Below are 24,077 nucleotides of genomic sequence, written 5' to 3'. Positions count from 1 at the left end.
ACTCAGTGTGTGTTTTCTTAATTTTCCAAAGCACATCAAGATTCTCTTTAATAATCACATCAAGATTCCCTTTAATAAGCCTCAAATTAATTTGCATTTCCAGTGTTTTTACAAAAGTTAAGACAATGCCTTTAATAAAAAAAAAAAAAAAGGAGGGGAAGATCTGCCTGAGCTGGTACGACCACCCAGATGGGACGTCTCGGCGTTCCCCTTGCAAGAGCCTTCATATTTAGACACGTCTTCACCTTGCCCAGAAACAGTCGGTTGAAATGAAATTAAGAGGTTTGCTTCATAATGAAGGTTCTGAAAAATCAGGTTGAACGAGTACTACCAATGAAAGAAGTAAGCGTACTAAAGGGCTCCTTCCTTTGTGAGGTCCAGCCAAATGATTCAAAAAATATTTTTTAAATGATGGCAACAGTTAAATCCGGGATCAAATTTCTGAGGAATGTGGTACGTCCATCTCCAGATAACTCCAAATCAAGATGCGATGAGTTTCCAGAACGGGGACTTCAGCTACTGGATCCAACACAATGACGTGCTGTGGCTCACTCCGTGAGAACCCATCTAACAGCCCCACCTTCCCAACATGAACCTCTCTCTCAGAAGTCTCAGTTATCGCAGTCTGAGACAAATCGATAAAAGTTGGACAAAACCGTACTGTAGGAGCAGCGGAGGCAACGCTATTTTTAACCCAGACCAGACTGAGGGAACCCCTCTTTTCTGCCGCGAGAAGCAAAGCCCTGCTCCCTGCCCACACCCGCCCCTTCCCCCTGCATGCGCCTCTTGCCCTGCCCGGGCAGCTTCCCATGGGCCGGTGGGATCTTGGGTAAAGATCATCTACGCTGAAGCTACCAGCAACGTTTGTGAGGATGGCAAGGCGTCAGCTCAACCAGCAAAACCAGCAGTGCCTTGTAGCAGAAGGATTTTTCGATAACCAAGTAAAACTGTCCATACAATGGATAGGAAACAAAAGAAAACATCCTAAAACCCCAGATGGAAACATCTTAGCCAGGAAAAAGTATTTCAAGGTCATAAAATCTTCTCCCGCTCAAGATCTTCAGCATTCAAACTGGAGAGCAAACCCACGGGGCGGTGGGCAGGGAGACAGACGAGAGGGGACAGCGAGGCGTGGCTCCGGGCGTGCCGCGCCGGTCCCGCAAGCGACAAATCGCACACCTCGGGAGGGCACTCCTGGGCTCCCCCAGTGGCTCCTGCTCGCCCTCGACCAGCTGGGGACCGACAGCAGGGTCCCGGCGCTACCTTTCGGGCCGCGGGCGAAGCCGCTCGCTGTCCCAGCCAAGGACTCCTCTTCCTCAGACTCCTCCTTGGCGTGCAGACGGCGGCTTAAAACAGGCTGGACAGGCTGGACTCTCATCAGCCGTGATGTCGGCTCTCTTCTTGGAAAAGGCTCATTTTCAATTTACAGCTCTGTTAAGAAACTCAAGTGTTTTTCCTCCCAATTTTAAAAGGCGCTTGGCCAAGACATTCCAAGTTTTTAGATAAACCCACGCTCTCTGCCCTGTTCATCAGTGCCGAAGCTCTTCCATACTAGGGCCGTAAGGATCCTAAACCACCAAAATATCTCTGTTTAAAGGAGAAATTCCCCTATACTCTGACGCAGAATGGGAAGGAATTTTATCCTTAAGATAACTCTCAAAGGCACTCTAACGCCGTATTTTCCCTTCCTACCGTTTTCTGACTGACAGCAGAGCCAATATTTTCTTGTGTTGGTTATGGACAAAACCGCGTTTTATCTGTGCATCCCGCTCACACCCAGCCTCACTGTTCCGCGTGCACTGAGCTCCACAGGACGGCGGAGCGCCTTCAGGGCCGCACTCGTAACGAGGGCAAGACACGGAGGCCCGTCTGGGGGCTTCACAGTTCAGGAGCAGATTTTCAGTACAATCAGATCTTCAATTCGGATGTTCAATCATCCGTAGGATGTGCTACGGCACGAACTTTTTTATCTCGATGGGTCATTTAATTGACTGGGAAGTGTCACTGTTGAGGGATGTTCTCAAAAGGTATTTTGAAGATGAACAAAAGGAACAAAAGATGTTCTTTTCTATCAATCTTCCCTTCCCGACTCTTCAAGAGCATGTCAGAGCTGTTCACCAAGTAACGGCGCCAGCAGCCGGTGGGCAACTGGAAAGGCATCACGTGCCTTCCGGGGGTCTGTCCAGCACTGAATTTCAGTGAGCCAGCAAAGGAGGTTACTTCAAGCTCTAGAAAAGCAGTTTCTGAGCAGAATTTCAGAACAAGTCCGTGGGAACGTGCTGTTGGTAGCTTTTGCCATTTCTACAGCGGCCGAGGACCACCGCTGAACCTTTTTGGGGCACAAGGATGAAGACGCAGAGGCGTATTCCCCTCTTCAGAGAAGGACTAGATCAATCCTCTGCCAAGAAGCCCCAGAAGGGCAACCTCCCACTTCTTGAGCTCCAGCTCAGTGCCCTCCGCAGAGGACAAGCCGCACACCCCGCAGGAACATCACAAGCTGCTCTGGCTTAAGACTCAAGCTATGCTTAGTATACACGGTTTTGTGTTTCTTCCTATCTGGCTTTAGAGCATTAGTTAAACTTCCCAGGCACATCTACTTGTTTACGTGGCTCTGCCCTCGGCAGCAGATCCCAAGGTCGTCCCCCACACTGCGCATTCACAGCAGCCGGCACTGGGGCCTCTGGGGTGACCTGCTCTTCAGTGACACCCAGCAGAGACCTCCCGCCCTGGACATGCCCCTGCTGCTCCAAGAGATGGACGCTGAGAAGGAATTCCTGTGTCCTTCTGGCTGCAGGAAAAAAAAATTTATCTTTTTCCTTGGGGTATTTCCAACTTGTAGAGTGAAATTACACACAGCTCTGTGAAACCAGCTGTGGATTGGAGCCGGCTCCACGGTAGGCAGAGGGGAAATGCACTTTATCCTATCTCTATGCCAGAAAGAAAGCAGGTCGTGCATCCGCATTACTGCCAGGGGAACGTGCCCAGTTTGGCACCGTCACCTCGGTACTGTCTCCACGTAGACACCAACTGATGCGACCACACTTGAAGAAGAAAGGCTTTCGAGCACCGCTCACGTGCAGGACCGTTCCCCAAAGGCTGTTAGGAGCAGGTAGGCAAGGACTCAGGCTGCAGCCTTGTGGGTACGTCGTACGGTTTCCAAAGGCTCGGCTGCTTGCAAAGGCTCCACGTGGCCGGACCTCCCCGGGATCCTGGCGTTCGCACAGGTTGCTCGTTACACCACCCGCGAGCGGCCACATGCGTACCTGGGGCCGGGCTCTGCTTTTGGAGAAGCCACCAGGAATGTGGCCATCAGCTGATATGGCAGCCAAATTAAGGTTTATCCTCCAAAATTACACTTAAAACTAATGAAAAATAGTTACGGTCCAAGACTACCATGCTCTGTTGTTTGCTATCACAGAATCCCAGAATGCCAGGCTGGAAGGGACCTCAGGGATCATCTAGTCCAACCTTTCTGGGAAGAGCCCAGCCTAGACAAGATGTCCCAGCGCCCTGCCCAGCTGACTCTTGAAGGTGCCCAACGTGGCCGAGCCAACCCCTTCCCTGGGGAGATTATTCCAACGGTGACTGTTCTCACTGTGAAAAATCTCCCTCTGGTGTCCCATCGGAACCTCCCCGAGAGCAACTTGTGTCCATCCCCCTTGTCCTCTCCATGGGACTCCGTGTAAAAAGGGAGTCTCCATCTTCTCTGTAGCTGCCCCTTAAGTACTGGTACATTTGCGAAATCTGCCCTTAAAAAAATCTTATTGCCAGCAAAGCCCACCGGTTAGTCATCAACGGTCTTGAATGCTCTTTCCTTTCCTAGAAGGCTCCTGTGCCTATAGAGGGCCTCTTCTGCAGCCCATTCTCCGACGAGTAGTTTTACTGGAACCATGACAATCTCTTCTGTGAGTAGAGGTCACGTTCCTGAAGCTACGGTGTGTTGTCCAAGTGCCTGGAGTTCAACTATTCATATGTAACACTCCAAAATATTTTTTTTTTTTTCGCTCTTCCCAGGCAACACTCCTGGGTGCAGGTATCGCTGCGCAGGCAGGGAAGCACGGACTTCCACACGTAGCTCGAAGAATTCAAGAGGGTTGAAATCCCTCTGATCGCTTCCACTGTTTCGGCACGCTTTTCTCCATCAAAAGCCAGGGTGAAACAACCTGACCAGCCTGGATGACGAAGTTAAGCGAGCTGGATTACCTTACACTGCTGTAAGAGGCTCCTCCTCCCCTCCAGGTACCGGATTTACACTCTAATTTCGGCGGGTGGGGATCCTGATATACTTTCAGTACGAGTCAGACTGGGAGTAGAAACCACTGTGCCTTTAAGTGCTCCTATATAATTAGATGTGGTAAATAAGTAGGAAGCACCTATTTGGAATAAGGCAACGCACTCAAAACGAAGAGTGACCGCTGTTGAGCACAGAAGCCCCCATCCATTTTGCTCAGTTGGACGTTTTGCTCCTTAAAGCCGCAAAGTAGGCTTTCAGGAGCGCAGGGAGGAGAGCTCTCGCGCACCACCAGCAGCAAAACCAAACGGGGTCAAGCCTTCCCGGAAACTCAGAAACTATTTTTTGGAACCAGGAACGACCATCAGAGCAGAACTTGAACGAAACAGACAGAACGCAACACCAAAAACAGCGCGGGAAGGAAACAAAACTGCACGGGAGCACGTACGGCTGCGCTCGGCTACGCGCCAGCGTGCCCCGGAGCCCACCCGGCGCGGGAGACGCCGGACGCCGCTGCCACGTTTGAGGATCGCAGCAAGGCGAGGGAGTTTTTACCGCCCAGGCCTTCACGTGCCACACTGCAAGTACAAATAATTAGCACGTCACCGCCAAGGAGCGGGTCAAGTGAGCACGCGCATCTTTACGAGTAGCCTGGTACGAGGCAGGCACCCAGGTGAGCTGCGAGGAGAGGCTTGCTGGGGTCGCGCAGGAAGGCGCTGACGCTGGTGCGCAGCGCCAGGTCACCGCTGCACAGAAGCACAACCGCTGAAAAGAAAATCTTTCCTGAAATCTAAATGAGGAATAACCTTGAAGGCAAGCTCAACAGCTGAATGCTCCAACCTGGCGGATGCATAAAACCTACCTCTCTTGAAGGTCGTGGAGAGACTGCTCAGCTCTGTGGAGTCCCTCGAGGTCTTTCATCATCTTCTTCATGTGCTCCTTTGAATAGCGATTCTGGATGTAGGCGAACCAGCAGCCGCCCACGCCGATGACGATGGACACCACCAGCATGAAGTCCTTCAGGTGGTTGTGACGAGTTACTGGAAGGGAACCAGAGGTACTGCTGAAGTCAAAAGAACACGCGAACTAACTCTGCGGCATTTCGCCCGCACCAGAGCTCGGCAGGAGAACTTAAGATAATGCTAAAAGGGACTGTGGCCCCGGCTTCACAAAGGGAGAAGATGAGCTACATCCATATTTAAGGGGGGTGGGGGAAAAAGAAGCTGGAGAACATTTATGCAATTTGAATGGGGAAGGAAAAAAAAAAAAAGGAGGATGAAATTCAAAATCTTGTCGATACGATTTGCCTGGCAACACACGCTACAGGAGAGCCTCCCCATCGGAACCCCAGAGCAGCTGTGCCCTTTTAGGACAATACAGATAGCATTGACCACGAAGATGTAAGAGCTAAGAGGAAAATAACTTTGTTGAAAAAACTACGACTGTGATCACAGAGACGGGGCGGCTCAAGTATCAAATTGTCAAGTTGCAAAGCTTTCCATCAGAATTACAACTCGACGTGGAAACCCCCCTTTGACAGTGTAAGTGTGGACACATGTGAGAGAACGAAAGCAAATAAGTGGGGGTTTAAGTGCTAAACAAAAACCAAAACCATGATTCAAGCAGAATTTTTTTACTGTTTACTTATTATCAGATCCTCAAAACACATATGTACCGAGAAAGCTAAAAATGAGAAAGAGCCACTGAGACAAGCTCGCTGCGACTGAACATTCGGTACCTACTGGTTTTAAACTAAGGGAGGGGAGATTTAAACTGGATCAAAGGGAGAAATGTTTTACGCTGAGGGTGGTGAGACACAGGCCCAGGCTGCCCCGAGAGGTGGTCGATGCCCCATCCCTGGGCACATCCCAGGTGAGGCTGGACGGGCTCTGAGCGACCTGATGGAGTTGGGGATGTCCCTGCCCATGGCAGGGGTTGGACTCGATGAGGTTGGGAGGTCTCTCCCCACCCAAACCATCCTACGATTCTACGACCCCGCACGTTGCGAACCCCCAAGCACAACCCTCCGCCTGCACTTCACGCAGCACCGGTTTCTTTTTGCTGCAGGGTTTATCCCGGGCACGCCGACCCCTTACCGAGGTCTACGCGCATCAGAGGGAACACGGCACCCCGAGCAGCGCGGGGCGCGCTCAGCCGCTCCATCCCACCCTCGCACCACCAGCGACCCAACACCGCTTCCCAGCACGGCCTCCTCTGAAACACACCCAGGTCCCAGAGGCCCCCGCGTGAGGTTCATGTACATGCACAAAGAGAGGCGCGAGGACGTGTGAGGGGGTGCTTATCCGAAAGCAAATGCTGTGCCAGCTCCAGCAGCCCCGAGCTCTTCCACCCGACGGGCTCCGTGCGATGGTACTCGGAGGGACAAGACCGACGGGAGAATTTCGGTTGGCAGCTACAGGGGAGCGAGACAGCCATTGCAGGCACAACCAGAAAAGCTCTTTGCTTCACCTGACGCAGGAGCAGGGGCACAGAAATGTACGTACGCAACCTGCCCCCTCCCCTGGCTGCCAGCACGGAGCCGCCTCGGCGGGCTGGGGCCACCAGGTCATCCCTGGATTCAGAGCCGAGAGCAGCCAACAGGCTACGGCCACGGAAAGACCCATTCTTAGGGGAATTGCCAATGATGTGCTGTAACGGAATCTCACAGCTACTCTGAAGGAGTCAGAAATGCTATTTTCCCCAAATCGATGCAATATCCCTTCCTCCGCCCTGCACCTGGTCCGGGGAACAGCTCAACTCAGCTCGCGAGATGGGCCGCACCCAAAGCAGCACCCACTTCCACCAGAAAAACGGTTTAGCGAGGCGAGTCCCGGCTGCCCGATCCTCGCAGCAACACCTGCCTGCCCACGGGGCAAGCGGGCCGCCGCGACGCGGCGAGCACCAGCAGGACGCCCCGGAATGAGCTTCGCGCTCACGCGCCAGGGTCACGACGGGCACGGCGCGGGGTCCTGGCTCCGGGGAGTTTGAAACGGAGGGGAATTGAACCCTGCCGTTGCCCAAAATGAGCGATGTGGAAAAGCCAACGACCAGGCAATTTAAAGGTGACAGAAGAAATGTACTTCTTTCATCTAGGAGTTTTTAAATACCTTAAGACAAATGAAATGCCGTAACCCACCGCAGGCAAACACCGGACGCATTTTGCAGGGGAGCGAACCGAAGCCCAGGAGCAAGAGATGCTGTGCAGGGACCGGGTCTCTCCCCTCCACGGCAACCTGGCGGCTTCGGTGCAGGGCTGGAAGCAGCTTTCCTGGGGGAGAAGCTGCTGCTGACACTGGAGGCAGCAGCCTACGTGGCCGTGCTCTGTTTCCAGATCTTTCATGTACCCCTCTGCCATGGTTTTAGCTGGGATAGAGTTAATCTTCTTCCCTGCAGCTGGCCCAGTGCTGTGCTCTGGGCTGAGGATGAAAACTGCTGATAACACACCGATGTTTGGCTGTTGCTGGGCAGTGCTTGTACTAGCCAAGGGCTTTTCCAGCTCCCCGGGCTCTGCCAGGGGCACGAGCAGCCGGGAGGGGAGGGGGCACAGCCGAGAGAGCTGATCAAACTGGCCACAGGGATGTTCCATACCATGTAACGCCATGCCCAGTGTGTTACTGGGGGAGCTGGCCGGGGGTGGGAGGCAGCGATCGCGGCTCGGGGACCGGCAGCGTCGGTCGGCGGGTGGTGAGCGGTTGTGTCGCTTGTGTTTCTGTTTTTGTTTTTTTTTTTCCCTTTTTCTCTTTTTCCCTTTTCCTTTTAATATTATCATTATTGTTACTATTATCATAATCATTATAATTTTTTTTTAATTATTAAATTGTTCTTACCTCAACCCACACGGGGTTTTTTTTCTTTTTGGGGGGAGGGTGGGGGGGTGGCATTTGTGTTTTTTTTTTTCTTCTGCTCTTCCGATTCTCTCCCCCGCCCCACGGGGCTGGGGGCAGCGAGCGAGCGGCTGCGGGGTGCCGCGTTGCCGACAGGGGCTGAACCACAGCATCCTCGATCCACACGCAAGGCTTTGTGCTTGAAGGTGACGAGGCAGAGCCCACGGGTCTGGGGGGGACCCTGCACAGGTCAGCAAGCTCCCAGGTGGGGAGAGCTCGACAGCCATCGCCGCTTGGGTCCCCTCCGTTCTGCGCCCCGCGGATGAGCTTCCGTAGGTGGATTAAGCATAAAAGCCCACTCGGGCTGCAGGTTTCCCATCACCGTCGTTTCGGGACTGGCAGGGGACTTGTGAACATTTATGCAGGGCACAGCTACGCTGGTTTCTGTCACGTCCCTGAGAAACCGGCTCCTTCACCTCATGCAAAATCCTGCAGCTCCTGGTTTCCAGGTACGACGACGCGCTGGCTGCTGCCTCCCGACTGAAAGCAACCAGATGACGGTGGTGCTCTCACTGCAAGGAGCTTCTCCGAAAGGCCTTTCCATCTGATTTGAAGCTTTTGACTTTAAAAAGTTGTTGATCATACCAAATTCGAAATGGACCTCTACCAACAGAATTTTGACACTATTTGAATAATTTTAGTAAGAAATATTATTGCCTTCCCAGCATTATAATACAGATCAAAAGCCCCCCAGGGCCTCAAATTCATCTTTGCTACCTTAAAATTTAAATAACAAACATTATTTTTTGGGGGGGAAAAAAAAACCCCTTCCGACAAAATGACATATGCAGAGCAAAATTAGGGCTTTCACTTCCCTTCCTTTCAATTTGTGCAAGCGTTTAAAGGCTTTTCCAACACCTTAAGATGCAGGCTTCCAGCGGTGCCTGGGTCTAAGCACCGGCTTTGCACAACGCCAGGACAGAATTGCCCAACCGGCCTTTTCAGTTTGAGGTTTGCATTTAGACATCCCAGCGAAGGTAAGGCTCCGAAGGACCAGTCTGAGGGCTCTCGCCGGGTACGGCGACCTACGGTGAGGTCCCCAACAGGCAGTACAGAGAGGAACGAGTACGTAAAGGCACAGTGGAGGTTCCTTTGAGCGGAAGGGATTAAGATACAACCATTCCGCTCCCCGACAATAAATACGTTCATTTCTGACTCGGATACACACCCTGCTCCACCCAGCCCCCCCGTTCTCTCGATTTTGTGACAAATCCCAAGACGTGAAACACGAAGGGTGCACAGAACAGCGTAAGAATCCGACCTCTTTCCCCAGGAAACTCAAGAACCAGGCAAACTACAAGAGGAACAGAGACTTCACCTTGTAAGAGGAGGCGTACAGACAGTTCTCAGGCTGCAGAGGAATAATTGGTGTCAGGTCTCCTGTCGAAACCTCTAAGAAAAAGTCAAAAAAAATTTACTTCCATCATCTGGGGGGATGAGGACTTTCATAGCTGAGGCAGGAACAATATTTGTTGTACCCCCAAACCTCTTTATGCCCTAGAGAAATCAAGTGCAAGGACACAGACATTTGCCTTAACTCGTCCCCAAATCACTCCCATGAATCTCTATTTCAGTCAAGACATAAGATGCAGAAACTAGAGGTCACGGCGGGTGTGCCAAGTGTGATGAAGCGAAGATGAAGGAGCGGTAAAGGAGGATGCTGACATGTTTTAATTGGCAGAAGAAGATTGCTGGATTTGATACAATTCAGTATTTGGGGAAGGTGGGCTGGAAATGCGTTTTTACATTCTCACGCGTCTTCAGCGAAGGATCTGCTTGGGATTTCCTAGCACAGGGAGGATGGAAGCGGGGACTGTAAGAGTATCTCCATCAGGCACAGCCAATAGGTTGCATCGACATTTTCTTTTTCACATACTGAAGCTGCCACGTAACCGACACGGGGATTCCTTAACAGTTCGGTTACAAGCCACAGACGGGATATGCTGGTACCATCAAGAAGAACGCAAACGCACACAAGGAAATATAAAGATTTGGCCAAGATCAATCACCCCTAGTTGAAGGCTTTAGATGAAGCATCGCGAAAAGGCACGTGGAGCCTTGATCCAAGGAATACGTTGCCCCATGCCTCATGGGCAGACATGAGCTGGAGAAGACTCAAGCCTGCAAAACGCAGCAGAGCAAAGCAGAGACCACACTAAGTGAGATTAAAACCGTAGAGATAGAATAGACATGTGACAATAGCAGGGACGTTAAACCTGCGATTAGGAAAAAGCCTGGTGTTAGATCTTGGGTTTTGCATTTATTTATTTTTAAGCAGAGAACAGCCAACGTGTTCCATAACTGGGAGAAGATGAGGCTTTTCAGGGCCAGTTCCCCCTGAGCAGCAGACGACGGGTGCGTATGCTCCGACTCCTCTGACTGCATCGTACGGGACACATCGCACCGAGCTCATCTTTACTGTGCCAAGGTGCCGGGCTCTGACCCTGGTTATGGCACCAGGCTCCATCCCGCTACTCTTTCTGGTCACAGCCCATCTTTGGTTCCTCTCGCGCTCACTCCGCTGCGGGCGAAATCAGCCTGGAAGCGCGTTGGCCTAACGGGGCCACCCTCGCCAGCAGAAAAGATGATTTCTGGAGGGATTCAAGTGGGCTGGTGCCGGCTGTGCCCGGTAGAAATGGCTCTGCTTGACTGAGAGCCAGAAATGAGGAACACACTTAAGCCAGCACAAGGAACAGAGGTAAAGCAGCACAGCATCCTAGCTTAACAGAAACCCACCGACGCGATATGACGGGCATTCTGCAGTCAGAAATCCGAGATCTTCCGGAGCAGACAGACTGCCCAAAGAACACGAGGAAAACCCACAAAGACGAGACACTTCCTCGGGGAGGCTGGCTTCTTTCTGCAGCTGCCTTTCGGCGAAAGGCTGCGCCCGCGCAGCCAGCGCGGTACCCGAGGTGGCGGCAGGCGGCGAGCGGAGCCGCCCGGAGCGTTCACCCCGAGAGCATCACGGCTGCCGAGACGGGGCAGAACCAGACTTCCCCAGCTACGTCTGAGAGATGTTCGCCAGCTAACGTATGACGGACGTACAAACCCTGGATGATGCTGCACAGCTTCCCCTGCTCCCAGTACAAAGCGTGGCTGTGAAAAGAGGTGCCACCGGGGAGAAACACGAGAAAGCCCGGGGACTCCTTGGTGCCGCAGGCTGGCCGGTTAGATGACACCCCGCTTCACTGCTTGCCACGTACTTCTGACTGGAGCCTCCAGCTGAAGCACGCTGCCATCTCGGCGCGTCCTCCTGCACAAGCCTCCCACTATCCTCCCTCTGCCTGTGTTTTTCTCCCTGGGTGTGGACGGATCAATAAAAATGAATCATAGAATCACAGAATGGTTTGGGTGGGAAGGGACCTTCCAAGTTCATCGAATCCAACCCCCTGCCACGGGCAGGGACATCTTCAGCTCCATCAGGTCGCTCAGAGCCCGTCCAGCCTCACCTGGGATGTGTCCAGGGATGGGGCATCGACCACCTCTCGGGGCAGCCTGGGCCAGTGTCTCACCACCCTCAGCGTAAAACATTTCTCCCTTCGATCCAGTCTGAATCTCCCCTCCTTTAGTTTAAAACCATCCCCCCTTGGCCTGTCACAGCAGGCCTTGCTAAAGAGGTCGCCCCTACCCTTCCTGCAGCCCCCCTTTAAGCCCTGGGGGGCCGCAATAAGGTCTCCCCACAGCCTTCTCTTCCCCAGGCTGGAAGTGCTCACGTTACTACCTGCAAACCAGCGCTCGCAAGCAGGCGTGTTGCACGTGAAAGGTAAAACACTCACGAATTTCCTATGAAGGCAGCTTAAGCTGCTGCTCAACCCTGTCCCTGCGCCGGGCTCGGGGGTGAACGCGGCTGGTCACCCCAGCCCAGCTCCGGCAGCAGCAGCGATAACTCAGTAAACTACGTTTCTCGCATTGCTTATGCCACCTCTCCCCAGCCTCATGCCGTTTTGCTCCATTTTCTTCTTCCTGACCAACTTTTTAGGCCTCATTAAGCTTCGGAGTGACGATGAACAGCACGTCGTCGCAAGGCTGGGCCGCGCGCAGCTGGTGCGAAGCTGCGGCAGCTGGTACTGCTGGCGGGGCTCAGGCTGCGGCCGGGTGAGGGACCTGCTCCTGCCCTCCAGGAGCGGCGCGGGGGCAGCCCTGTGGCTGCCGGGGAAAACCCCGCAGTTTAACCTGCAGCTCTTGAAGCTAAGGAATTACCTCCCGTTTGTCAGAAACAGAGGTTTCGGCAGAAATCAACTAAATAAAAATCATGGCTTATCAATACTGCTATGGCTTATGAAGAAGCGTGTGATTTTATTTTTTTTTACCTTATGACAATAAAGATTTTTTTTAAGTGTGACATTTTCCTCTGGAATTTTACAGCGTGAACATAATCTACTGCTGAAAAACAATCAATGCCATCTGTCACTTGAAGAGTTTAATCAATAAGCAGCGATGCACCTCGGCTATTGCTCCTCCCAGCCCGCCCGCAGTGGATTGCTGCATTAATAGCTTTACCGTACACAAACAGCGCGAGCCTGTAACCCCGGCTGGGGAGGAAACCCCGCGTGTGCGCGGGGGACGGAACGGCTGTTTGCGCTGCCGAAGCACAAATACTGCAGCAGCCTCTTTCTTAGATGCACAAACGTAAGAAGGAAGAGAAACAGCGTCCTTGTGGAAGATAAGATAAGCTCTCCTGCAAACTCACAGGCACTGGAGCAAGCAAGCTTTGCCAGGGGCTACGTTTTTTTTTCCCAGAAGCAGATGAAACAGCTTAACACCGTCTCATAACCCGACCCTGACTGTTTCTCAGCGAGGCAAGCCGCTCCGGCTAAAATCCAGGTAGCGCCTCTCCCCTCCGTCAGCCGGCCATTCCCATCTCAGCCCTTTCAGGGAACGCTTTTGCTGCGACTTGGCAGCGTTTTCCCAGCAGAGGCAGGTCCTGCGGCCAGCCCGGACGCGCAGCAGCCCAGGCCAGGAGCTCTGCGCCCCGCGGCGGCTCTGCAGCAAGCCGGGGGGCAGCTGGGGCAGGAGCGGAGACCGGCAGCGTCCTGTCCTCCCTCCCTCCCGCAGCACCAGGGCAACCCAGCCTGCCCACCCGGCCTGGAGCCAAACTGGCAACGCCAGTACTGGGAGGCCCTGCTGGACAGACAGATGGAATACAGGGAGTACAGGGAGCTCCCCTGCATGAGGGATGACCACAGGGGTGACACATGGGGGGCAAGGCTCTCCAGGGTCACTGCTCATGATAGGATGACGGGTAACGGTTTTAAACCGAAAAAGGGGAGATTTAGATTAGGTATTGGGAAGAAATTCTTTACTGTGAGGGTGATGAGGCATTGGCACAGGTTGCCAGGGAAGCTGGGGATGCCTCCTCCCTGGGAGCGTTCGAGGCCAGGTTGGACAGGGCTTTGAGCAACCTGATCCAGTGGAAGATGCCCCTGCTCGTGGCAGGGGTTGGACTGGATGAGCGTTAAGGTCCTTTCCGTCCCAAACCCTTCTGTGATTCTACGATCAGAGCCAAAACGCGTGTGTCCCCTCGGCAGAGCTGGGGCCAACAGGGAAGGGCACCTGGTGGGAGGCTGTTCACGTGGGAGGTGACAGCCTAAAGACGTAAGGTAAAGGTAAGGGTGGGACGGGGTGGCTGGGGGGCTGCCCAGCAGCCCCACACCGGATTGGCACCGAGAAGGGACAGCGATGCTGTTCCCCTGACTGCTGTGGAGGGGCTTTCCCCCACAGGGGGGAGAGGGACAGGACCCTTCTCCAAACGTTCAGCAGACGTCCAAGCACCTTCTCCCCTCATCTTTGCAAGCACCGCCTTGGGACCCATCATCTAACGCGCCACAGAAGAGTTCAATCACTCTTTGAAAACATTCAGTCGTAAATTCAACACTAAAGAAATGGACAAGATTAACACTGGCCCCGTTTCCCATTCCGGACGGATTATCACAACATCCTCTTCCTAAGGAGCAGATTCTGGCAAGTTGCTGCAGATATGTAATTCTGAATCCCTTTTATTGCGTGTCTTGAGAAGACTGCCAGGCTGACTCGTTCAGATGGTTTGTTTGCCACCCACCCACAGCTATACAGCTTTTTCTCGCCTTTACAGCTTCCTCCAGCATTGCCATTACCTGCTTTGCCCAGCACGCTGCCAGCGCAGCCGCCCCCCCAGCCACGCAGCACCATGCCCTAAGCTCAGGCACGCTTAGGTGCTGCAGAGAAATACCTGCGGCCCCACCTCGAGCTGATTCACACCCCGCTCCCCCTCCAGCGCCAACCGTTCTTAGCTGCGCCGCACACGCACTCGACAAACATCCTTCCTCCTCAGCAGCTTTCGCGCAAGACAGGCAGATAAGGAAACCACAAGGAAAACGCCGCTTGGGTGCGCACGGGACCTTCTCGCTTCCTAGAGCTTTTCTTTGTGAGGTACAGGTTGACCAGAAGAATTCGAGCCCTCATCCCTGGGAAGAAACGTATGGGTCACAAAGGCTTTCCTCTGCAGCTCTTCTCCAAAGAGAGGCGAAGGGCTCCCCGCTTCTCTTTCCTCAATTACGGGGGCGATTTGGCTGCTTTGAGCAAGGAACTTGCCTCTTCCCGCCACCCGCAACCAGCGCCAGGGCTCCCGTCTCTACCCTACACCTCGGCCGCTCCCTCTAAGTGATTCAAAGAATGGTAAATAAAAATCCAATTAATCTGAAACCTAACTATTCTACCCACTGTTTGCAGGCTTTCCTACGCCGGGAAAGCCCTCGGGGTAGTTCGGATTCAGCCCGCAGTGCCGAGCAGGTCGCCTGGCAGAGCAGGCAGGCAGCAGGATGAAGTCCTGCACTTTCCAAATGGACTTTGCAAAGATAAAGAGGAGGGGAAAAGGACGAAAGAAGAAGTACAGCTGTTATATTTTATACTAAACTTCACCCCGCCCCCCCCAAAAAAACAAACAACCCAGTATTTGCCACAAACTACCGATTATTTTTCCGCAGATGTAGCCCTCGGTACTACTGATGTACTCAAACATGACCAGCATAAAGCACGCTCGTCAGCAAGGACGCAGGGCTTCCCCGGGAGGCGTTTCGCAAAGTCCCTTTCAAGACCACGTCCTGTTTCGCTGTGCACAGTGACACCCCCCACGGACGCCAGCCACCCCACACCAAACCAACCAGCCCACCCCGTATTTCTGAAATTGCTAATAGAAGCGTCCGGGATTTGGCAAATGAACGGTTACGGTTCCAAAACAGCTTCCATCGCGTTTTACTGAAAACCTCGGAGGGGTCCCGTCCGCGCCCGCTGGGAGAGGCAGCGGCACGCGCAGAGCGAGGCGACCGCTCGCACGCCGAGGAGCGTGCAAGGACGGCGCTGTCTTGGCACCAGCCGTCTCACACATCAACGCTGCCGCGGCACAACCGTTTACAGCCGGACGCAGCAACGCGCCTCCCGCGCTCGACGCCTCTGATCTGGATACCCAGGTCGGGAGATCTGGATAGGCTGGAGGAGTGGGCCAGCAAGAACCTTATGGAGTTCAACAAGGAGAAGTGTAAGGTCACGCACCTGGGAAAATACAATCCGGGAGTGCAGCACAGACTGGGATCCACCTGGCTGGAGAGCAGCTCTGTGGGAAGGGACCTGGGGGTTCTGGTGGGGGGAAGCTCAACATGAGCCAACAGTGGCTGCTGTGGCCAAGAAGGCCAACAGGATGCTGGGTTGCATCAAAAAGGGCATCACCAGCAGAGAGAAAGAAGTCACCATCCCGCTCTACTCAGCGCTGGCCAGGCCACACCTGGAGCGCTGTGTGCAGTTCTGGTTCTCGCTGTACAAAAAGGATGTGGCCAGGCTGGAAGGGGTCCAGAGAAGGGCCACCAGGATGATCAGAGGACTGGGCAGCTGCCGTACGAGGACGGGCTGGGAGAGCTGGGTTTGTTCAGCCTTGAGAAAAGGAGGCTCAGAGGGGATCTCATCCCCACGTACCAGTACTTAAGGGGCAGCTACAAAGAAGATGGAGACTCCCTTTTTACACAGAGTCCCACGGAGAGGACAAGGGGGATGGACACAAGTTGCTCTTGGGGAGATTCCGGTTGGACACGAGAGGGAAATTTTTCACACTGAGGACAGTCACCGTTGGAATAATCTCCCCAGGGAAGGGGTTGGCTCGGCCACGTTGGGCACCTTCAAGAGTTGTCTGGACAGGGTGCTGGGCCGTCTTGTCTAGGCTGGGCTCTTCCCAGAAAGGTTGGACTAGATGATCCCTGAGGTCCCTTCCAGCCTGGGATTCTGGGATTCTGTGATCTCCTTCCAAGCGCCAACACAACGGAAGGGATTAATTCAAAATCCTGGTTACTGTGTCCGCTTCACAGGCTGGGAAACGAGGCCGTAGCAGCGTGACGCACCCACAGTCACACGCGTGAGCCCGCTCCACGCTCCCGGCCCGAGACACCCAACCCAAAGATCACCTTCCCAACAGCCAGCCTAGGCATGCCATGGACCACGGGCACGGTGCAGGGGTCGCACCTGGCTTGGCCCATGTGGCGTACATCGCTGCCACGCACCACCACGCGTGTCTGACAGGCGCTGCTGGCATACATGTCCACAGAAGACACGGGAAGGCTGTAAACCACTGTAAATCCCACAGGATTTGTCACAGTATGAGGAAGCGGGCAGAACTATTGCTTCTGTGTCCTGGAGCCGGTGAGAATAACTGCGGCAGGACAAGGTTGTTCGGTCTGGAGAAGAGGGGGCTGAGGGGGGCCCTTCTCGCTCTCTGCAGCTGCCTGAGAGGGGCTGGAGTGAGGGGGGGGCTGGTCTCTGCTCCCAAGTCACCAGTGACAGGGCGAGAGGGAATGGCTGTGTCAGGGGAGGTTTAGGTTGGGTGTGAGGGAAAATGCCTTCCCTGCCAGAGGGGTCAGGCCTTGGCACAGGCTGCCCAGAGAGGTGGGGGAGTCACCGTCCCTGGGGGGGTTCAACCACCGTGTAGCCGTGGGACTTGGGGCCATGGGTTAGGAGGCCTGGGGGTGTTGGGTTGGGGGTTGGACTTGATGATCTGAGAGGTCTTTTCCAACCTTAATGATTCTATAAGTCACCCTTCTCCGGGGTAACGAGTGCCTCTCCAAGGCAGAATACCGTGAAGGACTGCACGTGATGACAGGAGAGGCGTTCTGGCATAGAATACCTTTTTTCTGCGATAGTTCTTGTTAAGCACCGGCCACCCATGGAAGAGCTAACGTGCGCTGCCCTGCCCCGCAGCAGTTATTCTCACCAGCCCTGGGCTCCGCGCACGGTGCGGGTCAGAAGAGCCGGGGCCGTTCAGCTCTGTGACCCGCTGCTGCAATCACTGTCCAAAGGCCTACGTCAAGCAGAAAAAGACGGCGTTTTTCATGTGTAACATCCCCCCATCACTGCTGGCTGCGCAAGGAGGGACGGGATCGGTCCCTCCCGTCACGGCTGGCATCGCTTTCTGCCTCTGACCTCCTGCCAAGGCTTGTGCTCCTACAGCGCGTACCGGCTGCCGGCGGGGTGACCCTTCAGGGTGTTGTATCACCAAGGCAACACAAGATAATCTCTGTACTCTCCATTTTCTTGCTGCTTTTTAACTTGTTGTACCAGAACTTCGTGTTATTTTAGCTACTTAGCCTCTGTGACAGGGGCCAACTGTACAGCGAGGCTCTGGAGCAGAGGTTTTATAGCCGTAGCTCGGATTGTTTGCGTCCAGTTTATTGCAACTTAAATCATGCTGCATTTCTCCCTCGCCTGCACACGGGCTGGCACAGCCTGTTCTCTCTGCTCACGTGTGGCCTCTTCGGCTCTGCTGCTCCTGCCCCGCTTCACCCCTTCGCTCCCAGCACCAGCCACCGCGACCGGGCCGACCTGGGCACGGGCTCCGCTGGCAAAAGCTGCGGGAAAAAGCAACGTACATCGCGGGAAACCCACCCCCTGCTTCTTTCTTTTCTTTTCAGGGGAAAGCAGGAAGACCGGACACAATTTTGCCGCAGACAGTAGTTGTTACGCGTTGACTGCGAGGCCGCTAATGTCACGTCAGGTTTGCAGCACTGCTGCTGGTTTATGTTCTAAAGAAGCAAGGTAAAAAGCCGTACAACAGCAAAAACTTAACCGTAACCTCAGGCGTCCTAAGCAAGAGAGTCCCGCCATGAAAGATGCAAATTCAAAGCCTCAAATTTGTAAACAAAAAGTTTCAAAGGTTTGCTTTGGGAATAAAAGCAGCATGGATTATTAGAAAATCAGCGATTTTACAGCCACTTACAGAAGCATTTGTAAAGTAAGAGAAAAACCTACCTACTCAGTAAACTCTACACCAGCTGTTTATCTTAAAGCCGAAATATCAGAAAAGATGCACAGAGGAATTACCAACTCTAATTTCCCTGTGTGGATTAGTTGGCCCAGCGATGCCGCCTTCCTTGTTTAGTGCAGACATTTTCAGACAAGGCAGGGGAGGGGAACCACCTCGGGGCACACGTGTGGGGCAGGCACCGAGCCCTCTAGAGCCGGCCCGGTGGCAGCCGCCCTAAGTGTGAGAGCATAAAACAGAATACAAACACACTCCGTCTCAAAAAACCTAAACCAAGCTAACAGCTCGATAAATTCCCCCGATAGTGACTGTAATTTTTCTCTCTCTACCAAGTCTCAGCCCTTTCTTCAGGATTTGAACACTCTTTCTTGTTTGCTAGTGGACCCACAAGATAATTACGTAAAGGAATTTTTATAAACGTGCTGATTTTCAGCGGCAATAGGCCGGCCAGACTTCTCTGCTATTTCAGGTTCGGAGCTATCGCTCCCTAAGGAGCACCCAAACCTAGAGCCCCATCGTACCGGCTCACGGGCTGAGAAAACCATACGACAACGCTAACGGACCCTGTGAAGCCTATTAATGGACAGAGCTGCTTTTCTGCCCAGATGCAGGTAATCCAAACACAATCCAGTTAACCGTAAATATTTAAAGTGGATGGTAAATCTCACAGCGATAAATTAATCTGGTATTTGGTTAAGAAATTCTGTTCCTTTAAACAAATAATGATTCAGTGGATCTCAAAGTACTTGTCAGACACACTTTTAATTATAACAAAGGGAAACAAATCGGCTGCAACTGGGAGCTATACCGAAGGAAACCTGGCTTCGCCCACGCCGGAGAGTGGGCGAGAAGGAATAAACACTTAATGAAAAGCAAAGAAGGTCAGTTCGAGAAACCTCCGAAAGCGCCACCTCCCGTCTGGGAAACACCTCCTTTCCCAGGCACCTGGTGCTCGCGCTTCTGCTAAGCCACGCACAGACGTTCAATAAATACAGGCGACAGCTAACGAAGACCGCAAACGAGAAGGGCTGGGCAGCGGCCGAGACCCCGTCCCAAGGGCTGCGGGACCCACGCAGACAGCGCGGTACCGCTCGGGAGGCACTGGGGCGCACCCAAGCCAGGGCGATGGGTGCCAGGGTGCTCGGCCGGTCCCGGGGGGCTGCGGCTGGGGGTGCAGCGCTCCCCAGTGCCAGGCAAGCTGCCCCCCGGCAGAGCCCAGGGCAGGTACTGGTCGGGCAGCGGCGCGGCAAACCGCCGTGGCTCGTGCCCAGCTGCGAAACAGATTGAGTCTGGTGGGCTTGTGTCCTGGGAAGTGGAGCTACAGAAACCTCTCCTCAGATCGCACAGGCACCGTACGGGTCCCCCTTCGCCGGCCTTTGGAAAGGTGGCCGGGAGAAGCCACCGGGGCGATGGCTCACTGCATGGCCTTCTCTCCATCTTTTAACCCCAAACGGTGCCACAGTGGTGCCTTGAACTATCTGCGAGGACATATCTCAGTCTCCACCACTTGAGAGTTACAGAATAAAAATTTAAATTCACTTTTCACCAAAAAAAAAAAAAAATCTATTGTTTCGAATTTTGCTGCTTGCTTTCTTAAATCCCCCTCTCCCGCCTCACCTGAAGCTGTGGTATTTTGTGCTGGATGAGTTCCTGAACCACAGGAACAGGACACCAACGGGACACAGACACAGAGAAGCAATTGCTTCGCCTTGCTTAGACTGTAATTTTACCGCACGCCTTCGCACTTGGATGAATTAGAGCTGCAGCCCTGCGAGTGGGCAGACCTGTCTGAAGAAGGAAATGGCACATCTGGAGCCTGGGTAGGAAATCGGACCTCGTGGGACTACAGGAGCCTACTGGTCAGCAAGGAAACCGGCCAGGTGCCCCATTTGCCTACCCGATGCTTGCTGGAGCCTCTGCAACAAAGTACGGGAGGCGTGAGAGAATGAGCTCGCTAGCCCCGGCGTGGGAGAAAGCTTCGCCCAGCTCCATGCGGCAGCGGGGAGCCGTGCCTTGGTACGCGTGCTGCAAGCCCACGACACCGAGGCGGCTCTGGTCTCGAGAGCCTGCAGGAGGCCGTCACGGTGCCTCAACCTAGGCTGGTTTTAATGCTTTTATACCTGCGGTGAACAGAAAATATCCTCAAGAGAGAAGAAAAACCCTTGCCAAGAGAGACGACGAACCCTTGAAATCCTGCACCTGTGAGCCACGTCCCACTGCCGGCAGCTTCACTCTCTCAGCATCAGAGATCACAGGAGACCACCTCCGCCGACCACCTGAAAACCGTCACAGGAACGCATCTGAAACCACGGAAGCCATCACTGCGCCAGCGCTGCCTCTGCAGCTGGAAAGGTCACCGAGGGCTTCCCGCCACCGCTGAGCGCTAGCGGCTGTTGAAAGCTGCCGTTTCGCAATCGTTCCTTAAGGATTGTCGTTTTAGATAAACAACTTCTCACCGTACGCCACCGTACGAACTGGAGACAAATCTCCAGTTCACCAGGAAAGAGCAAATAGTGCCTTCTAAAAAGCGTTACATCTCCTTCAGCCACAAATTTAAGGCGCGTTTCCTCTGTTCGCGTACCCTGCACGAACGCAGATCGCAAAACCTGCGACAAACCCTCACTGATCTGAAACGACCCGCTCAGGACGGTTCACTGCACGCTTTCATCGGTGCGACCGGAGGAGGTTCGCGTTCCAGGGCCACGACAGCGCACGGAGTACCTCAAACACGGGGAAAGGCCGTTCATCTCAAACCATTACAAGTAATTTACTTTGCCATTTACAGAGCATCCAAGAACGGCCTGGAAAGCTCCCCCTGCAAGCACGGGAGTGACGGGGCTCGAGCCTTTGCCGGCTGAGCTGCGGTAGCAGCCGCTCACCCGTGGTGTCTCCGCCGCCCCTCAGCAATGCCACGGACCGACCGAAAAGTTTCGCTGTAACACAGGCCAGGTATAAATGAAAAAAACAAAAAAAAAAAGAAAAAAGAAGGCAAACTGTGCCTGAACGAATGTATGCTTTTTAATAATTGGAAGCAAAAATGGCTGATTGCATAACCCAAACTTTTAACTCGCTCACCTTATATCTCTGCCAAGCCTCATAAATTTCACCATAAATAAACCAATTACACTGCGCAGCCAGTTTTCCCAGGATTTGCCTCGTTGCGCCTTTTCTCAGGAATTTGGACACAGATTGAAAACAAGGAAAGGCCGCACGAACAATTTGGACTTAGGAAAAAAAAAAATTTAAAACTGAAGAAATAATGGAAGCGCCTTATCACCGGCCAAGCGCTGGGCAGCCCAGGGAGGGCAGGCTGGAAGAAAGCAAAAAAGCTCAGCTTCTCCATTACAACATTAGCACACCCGTGTCCCACAGAGTAAAGGTACATCCTACCTGCTATTCCAGCAGCAGACAGTGCAGATGCTTAAAAAAACCACTTAAAGAAAGCACAAAATGTTATTTTCGATGGTACAAACCTCCAGCTGTCAAAGCTGTGGGAGCTCCTGGGCCAGAATTTGTGCCCAGAGTATTGCATTTCTGTGATTTGCGCCACGGTAAGAAGTACCCCTTCGCATCCGTTTTAAACCTCCCGCACAGGGGACACAAGACAGCTAAAGGGGAAAGAGGAGCACTGCGTAAGAGGGCTCAAATCCTGCACAGGCGCCACAGCCTGCCTTAAAAATCCATCTCGTCTGCACGATGCCAAGCAGAAACAGGCCCTGATCGAGCAAGGTTTCTGTTCACCTCATAAAAGCATCTAAAGCTCATGAGAAAGTCATGAGTAAGAGGGAGAGAGACAAAAGTACCTTTAATAAAGAGACAGTAGACATGAGCCAGACGGAAATGCAAAAGGAACACCCCGAGCAGCGCCGAGATAAGCATCAGAGGGCTTCGAGATTGCGCCAACAGACGCCTATCATCAGCATCAAAGGAACTCAGTCCCCTGTTCTCAGCCACCCTAAATGCCTTCCCATCCAGCCCAGGTTGCTATTTCCCTCATCCAAAGGCGGGTCATCTGCAGCCTGAGTCACCACGGAGCCCCAGCAGCTCCCCTCGGAGCCCCAGCAGCTCCCCTCGGAGCCCTCCAGCAGCTCCCCTCGGAGCCCTCCAGCAGCTCCCCTCGGAGCCCTCCAGCAGCTCCCCTCGGAGCCCTCCAGCAGCTCCCCTCGGAGCCCCAGCAGCTCCCCTCGGAGCCCTCCAGCAGCTCCCCTCGGAGCCCTCCAGCAGCTCCCCTCGGAGCCCCAGCAGCTCCCCCTCGGAGCCCCAGCAGCTCCCCTCGGAGCCCTCCAGCAGCTCCCCTCGGAGCCCTCCAGCAGCTCCCCTCGGAGCCCCAGCAGCTCCCCTCGGAGCCCTCCAGCAGCTCCCCTCGGAGCCCTCCAGCAGCTCCCCTCGGAGCCCCAGCAGCTCCCCTCGGAGCCCTCCAGCAGCTCCCCTCGGAGCCCTCCAGCAGCTCCCCTCGGAGCCCTCCAGCAGCTCCCCTCGGAGCCCCAGCAGCTCCCCTCGGAGCCCTCCAGCAGCTCCCCTCGGAGCCCTCCAGCAGCTCCCCCTCGGAGCCCCCCAGCAGCTCCCCTCGGAGCCCTCCAGCAGCTCCCCTCGGAGCCCTCCAGCAGCTCCCCTCGGAGCCCTCCAGCAGCTCCCCTCGGAGCCCTCCAGCAGCTCCCCTCGGAGCCCCAGCAGCTCCCCTCAGAGCCCTCCAGCAGCTCCCCTCGGAGCCCCAGCAGCTCCCCTCGGAGCCCCAGCAGCTCCCCTCAGAGCCCTCCAGCAGCTCCCCTCGGAGCCCCAGCAGCTCCCCTCGGAGCCCTCCAGCAGCTCCCCTCAGAGCCCTCCAGCAGCTCCCCTCGGAGCCCTCCAGCAGCTCCCCTCGGAGCCCCAGCAGCTCCCCTCGGAGCCCTCCAGCAGCTCCCCTCGGAGCCCTCCAGCAGCTCCCCTCGGAGCCCCAGCAGCTCCCCTCGGAGCCCTCCAGCAGCTCCCCTCGGAGCCCTCCAGCAGCTCCCCTCGGAGCCCTCCAGCAGCTCCCCTCGGAGCCCCAGCAGCTCCCCTCGGAGCCCTCCAGCAGCTCCCCTCGGAGCCCTCCAGCAGCTCCCCTCGGAGCCCTCCAGCAGCTCCCCTCGGAGCCCCAGCAGCTCCCCTCGGAGCCCTCCAGCAGCTCCCCTCGGAGCCCTCCAGCAGCTCCCCTCGGAGCCCCAGCAGCTCCCCTCGGAGCTCCAGCAGCTCCCCCTCGGAGCCCCCCAGCAGCTCCCCTCGGAGCCCCAGCAGCTCCCCTCGGAGCCCTCCAGCAGCTCCCCTCGGAGCCCCAGCAGCTCCCCTCGGAGCCCTCCAGCAGCTCCCCTCGGAGCCCTCCAGCAGCTCCCCTCGGAGCCCTCCAGCAGCTCCCCTCGGAGCCCCAGCAGCTCCCCTCGGAGCCCTCCAGCAGCTCCCCTCGGAGCCCTCCAGCAGCTCCCCTCGGAGCCCTCCAGCAGCTCCCCTCGGAGCCCCAGCAGCTCCCCTCGGAGCCCTCCAGCAGCTCCCCTCGGAGCCCTCCAGCAGCTCCCCTCGGAGCCCTCCAGCAGCTCCCCTCGGAGCCCCAGCAGCTCCCCTCGGAGCCCTCCAGCAGGTCCCCCGCGGGGCAGCTGCCAACCGCACCTCACGGTCAGCACCACCGCGAGCACGAAGGGCGGGACGGTTTTACCCTACGGACACGGGAGAT

At 54.9% G+C, this 24,077-nt stretch overlaps 1 protein-coding gene across 8 annotated transcripts in view; it reads right to left on the bottom strand.

Annotated features, from left to right (window-relative positions):
* Positions 1 to 24,077, bottom strand: part of STIM1 (stromal interaction molecule 1) — a 103,676-nt gene that overhangs the window by 24,242 nt on the left and 55,357 nt on the right. For all 8 annotated transcript variants that reach the window (XM_064441640.1, XM_064441642.1, XM_064441641.1 and 5 more), the window contains exon 6: positions 5,094 to 5,271. In XM_064441640.1, coding sequence (XP_064297710.1) covers positions 5,094 to 5,271 — 178 coding nt within the window. The remainder of the gene's footprint in view (positions 1 to 5,093; positions 5,272 to 24,077) is intronic.

Source organism: Phalacrocorax carbo, chromosome 1, assembly GCF_963921805.1.
Source record: "Phalacrocorax carbo chromosome 1, bPhaCar2.1, whole genome shotgun sequence".
Lineage (NCBI taxonomy): Eukaryota > Metazoa > Chordata > Aves > Suliformes > Phalacrocoracidae > Phalacrocorax > Phalacrocorax carbo.
This window is presented reverse-complemented; position numbering and strand designations above follow the sequence as displayed.